Source organism: Triticum urartu, chromosome 2A (assembly GCF_056163025.1).
Source record: "Triticum urartu cultivar PI428250 chromosome 2A, HENAU_Tu73, whole genome shotgun sequence".
Taxonomy (NCBI): domain Eukaryota; kingdom Viridiplantae; phylum Streptophyta; class Magnoliopsida; order Poales; family Poaceae; genus Triticum; species Triticum urartu.
In genome coordinates, this window is record NC_141874.1 from 691,130,768 (window position 1) to 691,149,016 (window position 18,249).

General features: G+C 46.7%; 1 protein-coding gene across 1 annotated transcript; it reads right to left on the reverse strand.

Annotated features, from left to right (window-relative positions):
* Nucleotides 1-279: 279 nt before the first annotated feature.
* Nucleotides 280-1,352, reverse strand: LOC147986776 (uncharacterized). The gene is made up of 4 exons (XM_087542150.1): nucleotides 963-1,352; nucleotides 776-875; nucleotides 567-691; nucleotides 280-471 (listed from the first exon to the last, which is right to left on the reverse strand). Exons 1-4 carry the CDS (start codon nucleotides 1,350-1,352, stop codon nucleotides 280-282), a joined length of 807 nt encoding a protein of 268 aa, XP_087398276.1.
* Between the last annotated feature and the right edge of the window lie 16,897 nt (nucleotides 1,353-18,249).

The window sequence follows — 18,249 nt, forward strand, 5'->3', positions numbered from 1 at the left end:
TTTTTTTTATTATTTTCCCTGTTTTCTCTTTTTCAATTCATTTGACAACATTTCAAAGCAGAATAATATGGAATTATGCAGAAATATGACAGTTCATCATCTAAACATACTCATGTTCATCATCATCATCATCTAAACATAGTCAAGTTCATCATCATCTAAAGATCATCACCGGCGGAAGTTCATGAACATAAAAGTAGTGCAAGACATGGAACATCATAAAAGTAGCAACATGAAAGGCATGGCACGACGACCACATGCACAGAATCATCATCGACATCAAGCAAGACCACCTCCGCCAAAACCACCACCACCAAGACCACCTCCGCCAAAACCACCACCACCAAGACCACCTCCGCCAAAACCACCACCACCAAGACCACCTCCGCCAAAACCGCCACCGCGACCACCATCACTCTGCCAGATCGGAGTGACTGGGGTCGACGGAGCAGTAGTCGAGCCACCGGTCCCCTACATGTTTCAGAAAAGATTCTAACGGTAAATACGATATGATAGTGTTGAATGAACGAGAACTAGTTTGCCAGTAGTTAGGCAAATGTACTAACCGGACCATCACTGCCTAGTGCCACCCATTCATCAAACATGGGCACGTGTGGGGGTTCTCCCACAGGTGGTGGTGGGGGTCCCATTTGTGGTGGATCCGTGCGGTTACTCCAAGACGCCAACATAGCTTGGATGTTAGTTAAACAAGCAAACTAGAAGGTCAGAAGGAATGAAAGTGCAAAAATTTAGCTTGGTTTTAAGAGGGCAAAACTAACTGCCACCATCTGACGGTTGTAATCATCATTTGCCTTCACTCGTTGCAAGTACTCTCGCACCTCGAGATTCCTATGCTCGACAAAGGCCTTATATGCCTACATAACTTAGGTTGTTTCTAAGTGAGCAATGCTGAAAATGAACTGAGAATGCTAGAGAGAAAAAGATAAAGGGGAAGTACTTACAGCATGCTGGCAGGCTAAGGGAGTCTGTGAACGCCCCGTACTCTCTAACTGGCTCGGGTTGGTAGACTGAAGCCGTGTGTACGAGATCGAAGGAGTTATCAAGCCATCGAAACACGGATATCGGCCATGTGACTTCCCCTGGATGGCCACCACCGCCGTGTCGTCGATCTGAGACTGGGCGACCTCAGGAACAGGAACATCCGGATGCAACTTCTGATAGTGCTGAGTGTAAGACTCCAGGTGCTCCTCGGTCTTGCCGTAGTACTGGCTCTCGCCCTCCTTGGGATGACTCCGCTCGCGGGCCAGCTTCCACGACTGAATGTCTGAGAGTGGCCTCTTCAACTTGTTCTCCTGCAACGTCAAACAGAAGTTAGCCATACATAAGAACATGACGGTAAAGAAGAACAAAAATGCATCATGCATATAGATATACCTTCATGGCCTTGAAGCCAAGTGGTTCCTGTTTCCTTGGCCGTGTGTCCCGTCTTTTCCACGGTTAGCCCGGGCCTTGATGCTCTTGGCAGCAAACTCTGCATCGTCGCCGAGCCACCTATGCACCAAACTCGCCCATCCGTCATGCCTTCCATAGCACCAACGAGGAACAACCTATGCAAATTTTGGAAGCATGACATGTGAGCACGAAACATATAGTTGACTGCTTGAAACAATGATAAGTTAGTAATAGTTACCATCATGAACTGCTCCCTGTTCAAGGTAAGGCGTTGCCTCTGCGCTTGAGTTTTGGTCATCTTTTGTTGTAGGTAGATGTGGTAGTACTGCGAGACGGCAACCCAGCGCACCTCGTACTGCAACTAACGAGCTTTGTTCTTCGCAGCCGCAAGCAAGACCACGCCGGCTCTGGCCTTGTGCTCGTCAAGAACTCTATAGAGTTGCTGCAATCATGCATAAACCAGAAGCAAACAAGGCATGAGTTGAGTGATTCAATGGTAAACTATGAACGAAACTGAAGACAAGTGATTCAGAAGAGAACTTACCCAAAATTTGGTGATCACGGCCTTAGCGGCCATCCCGTACTCCACGTTGCTGCAAGCCTCGTAGTGGGCCCAGCTCATGGCCAAAACCCGCAGCTGCGGGTCCCTGTCTGGCCGCGGGCAGAATACGCCAGGCCAAAACTCCTTCAACAGGACAGTGATAAGGCCGTTCGGTTTACGACCCTTTCCGCGAAGGATCCAGTTTCTGCAAAAGAATCAAATGATTGCCATGTGTACAATAAGAAAATGTTGTCATGTGTTGAAAATATGATTGAGAGGCACTTACTCTGTCCCCACAGGTTCAATGAGCCACTTGTGCTCCTCGATAGAAGGTGGTGTAGGTAGTCCGGCATTACCATGCAGCCACCCCTGCGGAGCACCCGGTGGCAAGTCACCCCACAACTCGGGATCAACCTCCCCTCCACCCTCCTCGCCCTCCTCCTCACCCTCCTCCTCGACCTCCTCCTCCTCGCCCTCCTCCTCCTCACCCTCCTCCTCCTCGCCATCAGGAACATACTCCTCCTCCTTAGACTCAGAAGGTGCCTCTGTATAGGAGGGCATCGAAGAAGACCCTCCTATTTCGGACACGTCCCGGAGTTTTTTGCCCCGGCTGCCTCTCCCCCACCTCCTCCTCCTCTAGGGGCTCTCCCCCCACCGCCTCCTCCTCTAGGGTCGCCTCCCCCGACCCCTCCACCTCCCTGTGAGGTGTCATCCTCGCGTAGTCGGGAGGGAACCTTGTGGGCTCGTCCACTCCGAGTAAGTCCTTTGAATTTACTGAGGAAACTGGCGCCGCTGGACTTTCCCATGATTAGCAAACCTGCATTGAGAAGAGGATAAACAATTAGTAAGGATATCAATTAAACAAGCATACAGGAAAAACATTAATACCAGAAGAGCACATTAAGCATACTATTGTAATGATCATTAAAAGAACTTACATTTTCTAGAACCCATATGAATCATCACTATTGTAATCTATTTGTGGACCGGTCTCATCATCACTATCACGCATATCTTCTTCGTTATCTGAAGGAGGTGGAGGCTCTTCCTCATCGTCAGCATCTTCATTTAACTTTTCAAGCATAATTATGTCTCTTTGTTTCACAACTGCCTCACCATCAATCCATGATGCGTCGTCGTTTGGGTCCAGGTCAACATAACCCAAGTCATCATCCTCGTTGTTTCGGACCAAGTCATCATGTTCCTCTTGATAGAACACTCCCTCGTATGTCATGGGGTTTATGTTGTAGTAATCATCATCGTTCGGGTCCGGTAGCTTACCATGCGGCGACACCTTGAACACAACTTCCCAACCCTTTAGGTACTCTTTCTGGCATGGGTAAGGCAGATACTTGTGTGGCCTGGGTAGCGGCGATAAAGAGATCAACTCCGGCATAGACGGTTGATGGTTTAAGTTCAACTAAACCAACAGAAGGCGTATAAGAAGTATCTGACATTACGGTTCTTATACCGCTTTGCCTAGTTCAACTATAATAAGAAAAGCGGTATAAGAACTAGGCAAAGTGAACATTACGAATTGACTAAAAGAATGGTGCAAAAGTATTACCTCATCCACTCATCCTCAACTTCCTTGATGTTGTGCAAGATATAGAACATGACATCCTCCCACTCATCTCGTGGCATGAGATAAGGTTTCGAGCATCCAACCCTACCACCTTGCCCGATGAATAGAGGCAACTTGGGTTTATACTTGGGTTCTTCTGTATTGTATCGAGACACCTTATTATGCAACGTGGGAACATGGTCCGGATAGTAGGCTGTCCTGAGGTCTGCCACCTCCTCTAGGATAACTGCCTCAGCTATGGAAGCTTCAATCTTAGCTTTGTTTCCACATTTCTGTCTCAGATGCTTGTTCTGTCTCTCAGGGCTGTACTGCCAACGATTCTGCACAGGGCCCCCCAACAATACCTCGTTTGGGAGGTGCAAAATGGGATGTGTCATCGGAGTAAAGAAGTCTGGCGGGAAGATCTTCTCTAGCTTGCATATCAACTCCGGTGCCTTCTTATGCATTTATTTTATCTTCTCAGGACATACTTATTTAGCACAAAGCGTGCGGAAGAAATGGCTTAACTCCGCAAGCACACGCCAGACACGCTCGGGAACATATTCCCGAACCATCACCGGCATAATCCGCTCAATCCATACATGATAGCCATGAATCTTGAGCCCGGTCACTTTGCCCGTTGAAAGATTGACCCCCTTACTTATATTCGACGCATAACCATCAGTGAACTTCACGACGTGTTTCAGCCACTTGATGCCTCCATCTTATGATCCTTTTTAAGTACGAAGTCAGCATCTGGCTTGAACCAAGATTTTCGACTGCCTGTGGGAGGCTGCATGTGTAGACGTGGTCTATCACAAATATTCTGTTGATCAAATCTAGCACTAAAATTATCCTTTGTCTTATCAGGAATGTTGGGGATCATGCGAAAAAGGGACTCTGCGACATTCTTTTCGGTGTGCATCACGTCTATGTTGTATGGAAGTTTGAGGTCCTTAAAATAGGGAAGCTACGTGAAGGGGGTAATGTGAGTCCAGTTGTGCGTCTCACCATATCCTTCAAATTTTTTCCCTTTACCTTTTCCTTTACCCTCGCCCTCGTCTTCGCCTGTGGCTTTGGCTTTGGCTTTGCCTTTGCCTTTCCCTTCACCGGCAGGCTTAAGAGCTTTCAGCTGAGCAAGCACATCCGCACCAGAAAATGTTGGAATCTCGTTTACTTCATGGACAACTTTGCCTTTTGTGAAGTTCTTCTTGTCTTCCCTATCAGGATGGTCTGGAGGGAGGAACTGTCGATGCAGATCAAATGCAACATACTTGCCACCCTTCTTCAGCCAAATGAAAATCAAGGCCTGCATGAACACTGGGCAAGGCATCTTTCCACTTGTACACCTGTTGGGTAACGTAGTAATTTCAAAAAAATTCCTACGCACACGCAAGATCATGGTGATGCATAGCAACGAGAGGGGAGAGTGTGATCTACGTACCCTTGTAGACCGACAGCGGAAGCGTTAGCACAACGCGGTTGATGTAGTCGTACGTCTTCACGGCCCGACCGATCAAGCACCGAAACTATGGCACCTCCGAGTTTTAGCACACGTTCAGCTCGATGACGATCCCCGGACTCCGATCCAGCAAAGTGTCGGGGAAGAGTTCCATCAGCACGACGGCGTGGTGACGATCTTGATGTACTACCGTCATAGGGCTTCGCCTAAGCACCGCTACAATATTATCGAGGATTATGGTGGAAGGGGGCACCGCACACGGCTAAGAATATGATCACGTGGATCAACTTGTGTGTCTAGGGGTGCCCCCTACCTCCGTATATAAAGGATCAAAGGGGGGGTGCGGCCGGCCATGAGGAGGGCGCGCCAGGAGGAGTCCTACTCCCTCCGGGAGTAGGATTCCCCCCTTTCCTAGTTGGAATAGGATTCGGGAAGGGGGAAAGAGGAGAGAGAGAAGGAAGGGGGGGTGCCGCCCCCCTCTCCTTGTCCTATTCGGACTAGGGGTGAGGGGCGCACGACCCAGCTCTGGCCACCTCTCCTCTCTTCCACTAAAGCCCACTAAGGCCCATATACCTCCCGGGGGGTTCCGGTAACCTCCGGTACTCCGGTAAAATCCCGATTTCACCTGGAACACTTCCGATATCCAAATATAGGCTTCCAATATATCAATCTTTATGTCTCAACCATTTCGAGACTCCTCGTCATGTCCATGATCACATCCGAGACTCCGAACAAACTTCGGTACATCAAAAAGCATAAACTCATAATATAACTGTCGTCGAAACCTTAAGCGTGTGGACCCTACGGGTTCAAGAACAATGTAGACATGACCGAGACACGTCTCCGGTCAATAACCAATAGCGGAACCTGGATGCTCATATTGGCTCCTACATATTCTACGAAGATCTTTATCGGTCAGACCGCATAACAACATACTTTGATCCATTTGTCATTGGTATGTTACTTGCCCGAGATTCGATCGTCGGTATCTCAATACCTAGTTCAATCTCATTACCGGCAAGTCTCTTTACTCATTTCGTAATACATCATCTCACAACTAACTCATTAGTTGCAATGCTTGCAAGGCTTATGTGATGTGCATTACCGAGAGGGCCCAGAGATACCTCTCCGACAATCGGAGTGACAAATCCTAATCTCGAAATACGCCAACCCAACATTTACCTTTGGAGACACCTGTAGAGCTCCTTTATAATCACCCAGTTACGTTGTGACGTTTGGTAGCACACAAAGTGTTCCTCTGGTAAACGGGAGTTGCATAATCTCATAGTCATAGGAACATGTATATGTCATGAAGAAAGCAATAGCAACATACTAAACGATCGGGTGCTAAGCTAATGGAATGGGTCATGTCAATCACATCATTCTCCTAATGATGTGATCCCATTAATCAAATGACAACACATGTCTATGGTTAGGAAACATAACCATTTTTGATTAATGAGCTAGTCAAGTAGAGACATACTAGTGATGTTTGGTTTGTCTATGTATTCACACAAGTATTATGTTTCCGGATAATACAATTCTAGCATGAATAATAAATATTTATCATGATATAAGGAAATAAAATAATAACATTATTATTGCCTCTAGGGAATATTTCCTTCAGTCTCCCACTTGCACTAGAGTCAATAATCTAGATTACACAGTAATGATTCTAACACCCATGGAGCTTTGGTGCTGATCATGTTTTGCTCGTGGAAGAGGCTTAGTCAACGGGTCTGCTATATTCAGATCTATATGTATCTTGAAACTCTCTATGTCTCCCACCTGGACTAGATCCCGGATGGAATTGAAGCGTCTCTTGATGTGCTTGGTTCTCTTGTGAAATCTGGATTCTTTTGCCAAGGCAATTGCACCAGTATTGTCACAAAAGATTTTCATTGGACCCGATGCACTAGGTATGACACCTAGATCGGATATGAACTCCTTCAGCCAGACTCCTTTGTTTGCTGCTTCTGAAGCAGCTATGTACTCCGCTTCACATGTAGATCCCGCCACAACGCTTTGTTTAGAATTGCACCAACTGACAGCTCCACCGTTTAATGTAAACACGTATCCGGTTTGCGATTTAGAATTGTCCGGATCAGTGTCAAAGCTTGCATCAACATAACCATTTATGATGAGCTCTTTGTCACCTCCATATATGAGAAACATATCCTTAGTCCTTTTCAGGTATTTCAGGATGTTCTTGACCGCTGTCCAGTGATCCACTCCTGGATTACTTTGGTACCTTCCTGCTAGACTTATAGCAAGACACACATCAGGTCTGGTACACAGCATTGCATACATGATAGATCCTATGGCTGAAGCATAGGGAACATCTTTTATTTTCTCTCTATCTTCTGCATTGGTCGGGGATTGAGTCTTACTCAATTTCACACCTTGTAACACAGGCAAGAATCTTTCTTTGCTTGATCCATTTTGAACTTTGTCAAGGTATGTGCTTTGTGAAAGTCCAATTAAGCGTCTTGATCTATCTCTATAGATCTTAATGCCCAATATGTAAGCAGCTTCACCGAGGTCTTTCATTGAAAAACTCTTATTCAAGTATCCTTTTATGCTATCCAGAAATTCTATATCATTTCCGATTAGCAATATGTCATCCACATATAATATCAGAAATGCTACAGAGCTCCCACTCACTTTCTTGTAAATACAGGCTTCTCCAAAAGTCTGTACAAAACCAAATGCTTTGATCACACTATCAAAACATTTATTCCAACTCCGAGAGGCTTGCACCAGTCCATAAATGGATCGCTGGAGCTTGCACACTTTGTTAGCTCCCTTTGGATCGACAAAACCTTCCGGCTGTATCATATACAACTCTTCTTGTAGAAATCCATTCAGGAATGCAGTTTTGACATCCATTTCCCAAATTTCATAATCATAAAATGCGGCAATTGCTAACATGATTCAGACAGACTTAAGCATCGCTACGGGTGAGAAGGTCTCATCGTAGTCAATCCCTTGAACTTGCCGAAAACCTTTTGCGACAAGTTGAGCTTTGTAGACAGTAACATTACCGTCAGCGTCAGTCTTCTTCTTGAAAATCCATTTATTCTCAATTGCTTGCTGATCATTGGGCAAGTCAACCAAAGTCCATACTTTGTTCTCATACATGGATCCCATCTCAGATTTCATGGCTTCAAGCCATTTTGTGGAATCTGGGCTCACCATCGCTTCTTCATAGTTCGTAGGTTCATCATGATCTAGTAGCATGACATCCAAAACAGGATTACCGTACCACTCTGGCGCGGATCTTACTCTGGTTGATCTACGAGGTTCAGTAGTATCTTGTTCTAAAGTTTCATGATCATTATCATTAGCTTCCTCAACTAATTGGTGTAGGTGTCAGAGAAACAGGTTTCTGTGATGTACTACTTTCCAATAAGGGAGCAGGTACTGTTACCTCGTCAAGTTCTACTTTCCTCCCACTCACTTCTTTCGAGAGAAACTCCTTCTCTAGAAAGTTTCCAAATTTAGCAACAAAAGTCTTGCCTTCGGATCTGTGATAGAAGGTGTATCCAATAGTTTCCTTTGGATATCCTATGAAGACACACTTCTCCGATTTGGGTTCAAGCTTATCAGGTTGAAGCTTTTTCACATAAGCATCGCAGCCCCAAACTTTCAGAAATGACAACTTTGGTTTCTTGCCAAACCATAGTTCATAAGGTGTTGTCTCAACGGATTTTGATGGTGCCCTATTTAACGTGAATGCGGCCGTCTCTAGAGCATATACCCAAAACGATAGCGGTAAATCAGTAAGAGACATCATAGATCACACCATATCTAGTAAAGTACGATTACGACGTTCGGACACACCATTACGCTGTGGTGTTCCGGGTGGTGTGAGTTGCGAAACTATTCCACATTGTTTCAAATGTACACCAAACTCGTAACTCAAATATTCTCCTCCACGATCAGATCGTAGGAATTTTATTTTCTTGTTACGATGATTTTCAACTTCACTCTGAAATTCTTTAAGCCTTTCAAACGTTTCAGACTTATGTTTCATTAAGTAGATATACCCATATCTGCTTAAGTCATCTGTGAAGGTGAGAAAATAATGATATCCGCCACGAGCCTCAACATTCATCGGACCACATACATCTGTATGTATGATTTCCAATAAATCTGTTGCTCTCTCCATAGTACCGGAGAACGGTGTTTTTGTCATCTTACCCATAAGGCACGGTTCGCAAGTACCAAGTGATTCATAATCAAGTGGTTCCAGAAGCCCATCAGTATGGAGTTTCTTCATGCGCTTTATACCGATATGACCTAAACGGCAGTGCCACAAATAAGTTGCACTATCATTATCAACTCTGCATCTTTTGGCTTCAACATTATGAATATGTGTGTCACTACTATCAAGATTTAATAAGAATAGACCACTCTTTAAGGGTGCATGATCATAAAAGATATTACTCATATAAATAGAACAACCATTATTCTCTGATTTAAATGAATAACCGTCTCGCATCAAACAAGATCCAGATATAATGTTCATGCTTAACGCTGGCACCAAATAACAATTATTTAGGTCTAATACTAATCCCGAAGGTAGATGTAGAGGTAGCGTGCCGACTGCGATCACATCGACTTTGGAACCATTTCCCATGCGCATCGTCACCTCGACCTTAGCCAATCTTCGCTTAATCAGTAGTCCCTGTTTCGAGTTGCAAATATTAGCAACAGAACCAGTATCAAATACCCAGGTGCTACTGCGGGCATTAGTAAGGTACACATCAATAACATGTATATCACATATACCTTTGTTCACCTTGCCATCCTTCTTATCCGCCAAATACTTGGGGCAGTTCCGCTTCCAGTGACCAGTCTGCTTGCAGTAGAAGCACTCAGTTTCAGGCTTAGGTCCAGGTTTGGGTTTCTTCTCTTGAGCAGCAACTTGCTTGCTGTTCTTTTTGAAGTTTCCCTTCTTCTTCCCTTTGCCCTTTTTCTTGAAACTAGTGGTCTTGTTGACCATCAACACTTGATGCTCCTTCTTGATTTCTACCTCCGCAGATTTCAGCATCGCGAAGAGCTCGGGAATAGTCTTATTCATCCCTTGCATATTATAGTTCATCACGAAGCTCTTGTAGCTTGGTGGCAGTGATTGGAGAATTCTGTCAATGAAGCAATCATCTAGAAGATTAACTCCCAATTGAATCAAGTGATTATTATACCTAGACATTTTGAGTATATGTTCACTGACAGAACTGTTCTCCTCCATCTTGCAGCTATAGAACTTATTGGAGACTTCATATCTCTCAATCCGGGCATTTGCTTGAAATATTAACTTCAACTCCTGGAACATCTCATATGCTCCATGACGTTCAAAACGTCGTTGAAGTCCCGATTCTAAGCCGTAAAGCATGGCACACTGAACTATCGAGTAGTCATCAGCTTTGCTCTGCCAGACGTTCATAACATCTGGTGTTGCTCCAGCAGCAGGCCTGGCACCCAGCGGTGCTTTCAGGACGTAATTCTTCTGTGCAGCAATGAGGATAATCCTCAAGTTATGGACCCAGTCCGTGTAATTGCTACCATCATCTTTCAACTTTGCTTTCTCAAGGAACGCATTAAAATTCAACGGAATAACAGCACGGGCCATCTATCTACAATTAAACATAAACAAGCAAGATACTATCAGGTACTAAGTTCATGATAAATTTAGGTTCAATTAATCATATTACTTAAGAACTCCCACTTAGATAGACATCCCTCTAATCCTCTAAGTGATTACGTGATCCAAATCAACTAAACCATGTCCGATCATCACGTGAGATGGAGTAGTTTCATTGGTGAACATCACTATGTTGATCATATCTACTATATGATTCACGCTCGACCTTTCGGTCTCCTGTTCCGAGGCCATATCTGTATATGCTTGGCTCGTCAAGTATAACCTGAGTATTCCGCATGTGCAACTGTTTTGCACCCGTTGTATTTGAACGTAGAGCCTATCACACCCGATCATCACGTGGTGTCTCAGCATGAAGAACTTTCACAACGGTGCATGCTCAGGGAGATCACTTCTTGATAATTAGTGAGAGATCATCTTATAATGCTACCATCAATCAAAGCAAGATAAGATGCATAAAAGATAAACATCACATGCAATCAATATAAGTGATATGATATGGCCATCATCATCTTGTGCTTGTGATCTCCATCTTCGAAGCACCGTCGTGATCACCACCGTCACCGGCACGACACCTTGATCTCCATCGTAGCATCGTTGTCGTCTCGCCAATCTTATGCTTCCACGACTATCGCTACCGCTTAGTGATAAAGTAAAGCATTACAGCGCGATTGCATTGCATACAATAAAGCGACAACCATATGGCTCCTGCCAGTTGCCGATAACTCGGTTACAAAACATGATCATCTCATACAATAAAATTTAGCATCATGTCTTGACCATATCACATCACAACATGCCCTGCAAAAACAAGTTAGACGTCCTCTACTTTGTTGTTGCAATTTTTACGTGGCTGCTACGGGCTTAAGCAAGAACCAATCTTACCTACGCATCAACCACAATGATAGTTTGTCAAGTTGGTGCTGTTTTAACCTTCGCAAGGACCGGGCGTAGCCACACTCGGTTCAACTAAAGTTGGAGAAACTGTCACCCACAAGCCACCTATGTGCAAAGCACGTCGGGAGAACCGGTCTCGCGTAAGCGTACGCGTAATGTCGTTCCGGGCCGCTTCGTCCAACAATACCGCCGAGCCAAACTATGACATGCTGGTAAGCAGTATGACTTATATCGCCCACAACTCACTTGTGTTTTACTCGTGCATATAACATCAACACATAAAACCTAGGCTCGGATGCCACTGTTGGGTAACGTAGTAATTTCAAAAAAATTCCTACGCACACGCAAGATCATGGTGACGCATAGCAACGAGAGGGGAGAGTGTGATCTACATACCCTTGTAGACCGACAGCGGAAGCGTTAGCACAACGCGGTTGATGTAGTCGTACGTCTTCACGGCCCGACCGATCAAGCACCGAAACTACGGCACCTCCGAGTTTTAGCACACATTCAGCTCGATGACGATCCCCGGACTCCGATCCAGCAAAGTGTCGGGGAAGAGTTCCGTCGACACGACGGCGTGGTGACGATCTTGATGTACTACCGTCACAGGGCTTCGCCTAAGCACCGCTACAATATTATCGAGGATTATGGTGGAAGGGGGCACCGCACACAGCTAAGAATATGATCATGTGGATCAACTTGTGTGTCTAGGGGTGCCCCCTACCCCCGTATATAAAGGATCAAAGGGGGGGGGGTGCGGCCGGCCATGAGGAGGGCACGCCAGGAGGAGTCCTATTCCCACCGGGAGTAGGATTCCCCCCTTTCCTAGTTAGAATAGGATTCGGGAAGGGGGAAAGAGGAGAGAGAGAAGGAAGGGGGGTGCCGCCCCCCTCTCCTTGTCCTATTCGGACTAGGGGGGAGGGGCGTGCGGCCCAGCCCTGGCCACCTCTCCTCTCTTCCACTAAAGCCCACTAAGGCCCATATACCTCCCGGGGGATTCCGGTAACCTCCCGGTACTCCGGTAAAATCCCGATTTCACCCGGAACACTTCCGATATCCAAATATAGGCTTCCAATATATCAATATTTATCTCTTGACCATTTCGAGACTCCTCGTCATGTCCGTGATCACATCCGGGACTCCGAACAGACTTCGGTACATCAAAAAGCATAAACTCATAATATAACTGTCATCGAAACCTTAAGCGTGCGGACCCTACGGGTTCGAGAACAATGTAGACATGACCGAGACACGTCTCCGGTCAATAACCAATAGCGGAACTTGGATGCTCATATTGGCTCCTACATATTCTACGAAGATCTTTATCGGTCAGACCGCATAACAACATACTTTGATCCGTTTGTCATTGGTATGTTACTTGCCCGAGATTCGATCGTCGGTATCTCAATACCTAGTTCAATCTCGTTACCGGCAAGTCTCTTTACTCATTTCGTAATACATCATCTCGCAACTAACTCATTAGTTGCAATGCTTGCAAGGCTTATGTGATGTGCATTACCGAGAGGGCCCAGAGATACCTCTCCGACAATCGGAGTGACAAATCCTAATCTCGAAATACGCCAACCCAACATTTACCTTTGGAGACACCTGTAGAGCTCCTTTATAATCACCCAGTTACGTTGTGACGTTTGGTAGCACACAAAGTGTTCCTCTGGTAAACGGGAGTTGCATAATCTCATAGTCATAGGAACATGTATATGTCATGAAGAAAGCAATAGCAACATACTAAACGATCGGGTGCTAAGCTAATGGAATGGGTCATGTCAATCACATCATTATCCTAATGATGTGATCCCATTAATCAAATGACAACACATGTCTATGGTTAGGAAACATAACCATCTTTGATTAATGAGCTAATCAAGTAGAGGCATACTAGTGACGTTTGGTTTGTCTATGTATTCACACAAGTATTATGTTTCCGGATAATACAATTCTAGCATGAATAATAAACATTTATCATGATATAAGGAAATAAAATAATAACATTATTATTGCCTCTAGGGCATATTTCCTTCAACACCATCCGCAGAACAGGGCATAACCGGGAAAGTCATGTATGCAATATTGTAGCCAAACTTTCATCAAGAAATTTTTCTGCAGATGTCGGTCGTATGTCAACCTCGGGAAGTACCAAGAATGGTGCAAATCATCCACCAACGGCTGCATAAACACACTCAAATTCTTCCCCGGATATTCAGGCCCCGGAATTATAAGCGACAGGAACATGGTCTTGCGTTGCATTATGGCGCCGGGAGGGAGATTGAGCGGAATAACAAATATGGGCCAACAGCTGTATGGATTAGACGACATAGCATATGGATTGAACCCATCACCTGTTATAGCAATTCTGACATTCCCAGCCTCGGCTACTTCCTCCGGGTACTCGATATCGAATGACTTCCATGCTTCACCTCCTGATGGATGTACAATTTTTTTTTTGGATTGTACCTTTTCCCTTCCTTGTGCCACTTCATCATTTTGGCAGACTCCTCGGTGATGAAAAGGCGCTGCAGTCTTTTTATAAAATCAAGATACCGAAGAACCTTCACAGGGATTTTTAGCTGCTGCCTCTGACCATGCTTATCGACCACCTCAATATACCGAGAGGAACCGCACTTCCTACAGCACTTGTCATCCGCATACTCATGCCTAAACAAAAGGCAATTCTTTAGACAAACATGTATTTTCTCATAGTCCATGGAGAGCGCCTTCATGATTTTCTTCGTAGCGTACATGGTTTTCGGCAGTTCATGGCCCTCGGGCAGGCTGTTAGCCCATACTCCCAGAAATGCTTCAAAGCAACCTCGGCTATAGCCGTACTCAGCCTTGACTGCCATCAGTTGCGAGATGGCATCCAGCACAGATAGCTTGGCACCCTCATAGAGAGGTTTCTTTGACGAGGCCAAGATTTCCAGGAAGGCCTTTGCGGTTTCCTCCGGTTCCTCCAGTTCATTCGCTGAATGTAACGGAGGTGTCGGCTGTGCAGCAAAGACATCATCTAGCATGTCTCTAACCCCATCGTCCTCATAACCAGCGACGCGTTGTTGTATCACATCCTCTCTACCATGGTCCCGCTGGGCAAAGTTTATCGGCATATTAAAGTTGGGCATAAATCCATGCATGCGAAGGTTCTTAGTCATCTCACTCTTATCTCTGCGGATACGTCCCTTACATCTGGCACACGGGCATTCTGGCACCATCCTCATTGGACTACGGAATATCTCTTTCAAAAACACATCAGTTTTCTCGACCCACTCTGTTGTTACTTGATTCCGACGGAAAAACCCACTATACATCCACTGATTATCTGCCATCTCTGCTTTATTGGAAGCCACACAACAAAATTAAGGATTCATTTAAATTACTCACATCAATATTTTATTTTTTACAAGGTTGACGAGAAACGACATTTAATCCACCTACATCTCTAATAGGTAAAGATGGGTCCTAATCTCACCCGAGAATGTGTAGATTGAGTACGTTGTCCATGCTCTACCCCATTCCGAGACAAAATTTCGGCAGCACCACCCCGCTGTTCTCCAAATACACGTCTCAGCAAAATGCCGAGAGAATGTGCATCCTGAGAACAACAGGGAGGCGCCGCCAAAATCCTGTCTCGGAACGGGGTAGAGCATGAACAACGTACCCAATCTACACATCCTCGGGCTATCCGTGGAAAGCGCTGGACAATCCAAAAGAGTTGCGGTGATAAATATGCAATTGAATGCATATTTATCGATGCAACCCTTTCGGACGGGAGACCTAGGTTACGTGACTTGATGTGAAAATTTAATCTAGTGACATGGAAAAAAAGTGGACGAGGTCATGGAATTGTTGCCCACCCTCCGATGTAGTCGATCAAAGGAGAGGGACGATCGTGGACCAACACCTCCAACATCGACAATCACTCCACGAAGATGGAACACCACAAATCCTGTTAATTACACCGAGTGAAAAAAAATTAGGTCATCACCTCACATTAAGCATTGATACTTTTAGCTATGAAAAAAAATCATGTTTCGTCAAGTGTCAAATTTTGTCCTTCAATTTTTTTAGAAAGATCATCATGATTAAATAACCACTCATCATATCATAATTTTGCAGCACATCTCACATAGCTACTTAACATTAAGCACTGACACTTAAAACTATGAAAAAAAATCATATTTTGTCAAGTGTCAAATTTTGTCTGGTTCAATTTTTTTGACAAGATCATCATGATAAAAATAATCACTCATCTTATACCAATTTTAGAGCACATCTCAAATGACAAGATCATCATGATAAAAATAATGCAACCTAACAATCTAACATCCTAAAATCCAACATTCACCTATATATCAACCTAACAACCTAATATCTAACATCTAGCCTAACAATCTAACATCCAACATTCGTCCATGCATTCATTCATCCATCCAACAGTAGAAAAAAATGCAAAAAATGAAAAAAATGTAGCTCACCGAGAGGGGCGTGGCAGGGGGCACGACGGTGGAGGGGATGGTGAGGCAGGAGCGGTCGGGGACGGGAGGGACGGGGCCGGACGGAGCCGCGGCCGGCTCCAGGAGCCCCGGCCGGTTGCAGGAGCACCGGCGGGTCGAGAGAGGCCGGGGCAGCGGCGGGGTCGGGGGAGGCCGGGGCGACGGCGGCGACGGCAAGTGTGGAGGCGGGGGCGGCGATGCGGGTGTGGAGGCGGGGAAGGGCGGCTGCAGGGGTGGGGTGTGCGGCGGCGGCAGGGGGCGTGGTGGAGTGGGAGGTGCGGCGGCAAGGGAGGGGTGTGCGGCGACGGTGGCAGGTCGGGGTGGGGGGTGCGGCGGCGGCGCAGGTCGGGGTCGGGGTGCGGCGGCGGCGCAGGTCGGGGTGTGGGGGAGAGAATGAGTGGATCGGGGTCGCCGAGCGAATGGATAAGGTGAACTATGCCGACGACTAAGCCGTCGGCATAGGTGAGGGCGCCACGTGGCACCTATGCCGACGGCTTAGCCGTAGGCATATTTTTTTTCTTTTTTATTATCCACGTCACTGATCCGCGTAGAAGCTTTCGTATGGCCGCAGCTATGCCGACGGCATATTTTTATTTTTACTTTTCTTATTTTATATAAATTTTTTAATATTTTCTTATACTTATATCTATCCTTTTTAATTTGATATAGATTTTTTATTTTTTATAGTTATATTTTTCCTTTTTTATTTTTTTATGTATTATAATTACGTATAGATTTTTTATTTCTTAACCGCTCGGCCCTCTCCTCTCCTGAAACCACACACAGGGGAGGGGAGGGGAGGCGCCGAACTCGAGCAGCTTCATTCGCCAAGGCCGTGGCCTGGCCGCGGGTATGGGAGCGCCATGGTCGCCGCCTCGCGTGCTTGATGTGGAGCTTAGTTCGTCAGGTGAGTGAAGGGGGAGGGGTCATCGACGGTGGGGGTGGGGGTGGGGGCGGGGGTAGCTTAGTTCGTCAGGTGGGTGAAGGGGGAGGGGGTCGTCGACAGAGGGATACCTGGGAGCAACATCCGGGCCAAACCCGCAGCTACATCCCCTCCGTGTAGACCAGACGCGTCCGTTTCCCCCCTCTAGGTACCGTGTCATCGCCGTCCGTGAGGGGGGGCCACACTCCGGAGACGCGTGCTGCCTCTTCAGACATGCCACCACACCACCCCGCATGTATGAGGGCCCGGTGCGACGCTCCGGTGGCATTGCTACCCCCCAGGGCCCCCGTCCCGCCTAACCCTGTAGCGTTTGACCACGGGATCTAGCCCTTTGACTTTGCACGGACGGGCTTTGACCAGCGGACCTCCCCACCCGGTTGTGTTAGGTCAGCCCATAGGAACACTTTGGAGCAACAACCGGGCCAGACCCACAGCAAGATCCCCTCCGTGTAGACCCGACGCGTCCGTTTCAATTCCCCCCTCCAGGTTCCGGCGGAGTTGCCGTCCGTGAGGGGGGCACACCCCGGACACGCGTGTCGGGCGTTTGCAACCGCCATAACACTTCCAGACTTGTGAGAGGCCGCCTACACAAGATTTGGCGGCCTGCTAGCCCCGGAGGCCGCCGGCCACAGCCGTAGACGCGCGAAGGGCAATCCGCGTAGAGGGAATTTTTCGGATACTTCTCCATCACCAAAAATTATGAAAAAATACCATCGTTCCTATAGCACATGTGCCCACGTCGTGCAAAAAAACTCATGATTTTATCGCGCTCCGAGTATTTAATAATATTCACGCCGCATCGTTACCGCAGAACGTCTACGACCGTGTCATCGCCGTCCGTGAGGGGGGCCACGCCCCGGAGACGTGTGCCGCCTCTTCGAACATGCCACCACACCACCCCGCATGTATGAGGGCCCGGTGGGACGCTCCGGTGGCATTGCTACCCCCCAAGGGCCCCCGTCCCGCCTAACCCTGTAGCGTTTGACCACGGGATCTAGCCCTTTGACTTTGCACGGACGGGCTTTGACCAGCGGACCTCCCCACCCGGTTGTGTTAGGTCAGCCCATAGGAACACTTTGGAGCAACATCCGGGCCAGACCCACAGCAAGATCCCCTCCGTGTAGACCCGACGCGTCCGTTTCCCCCCTCCAGGTGCCGGCGGCAGCGCCGTCCGTGAGGGGGGGCACACCCCGGACACGCGTGCCGGGCGTTTGCAACCGCCACAACACTTCCAGACTTGTGAGAGGCCGCCTACG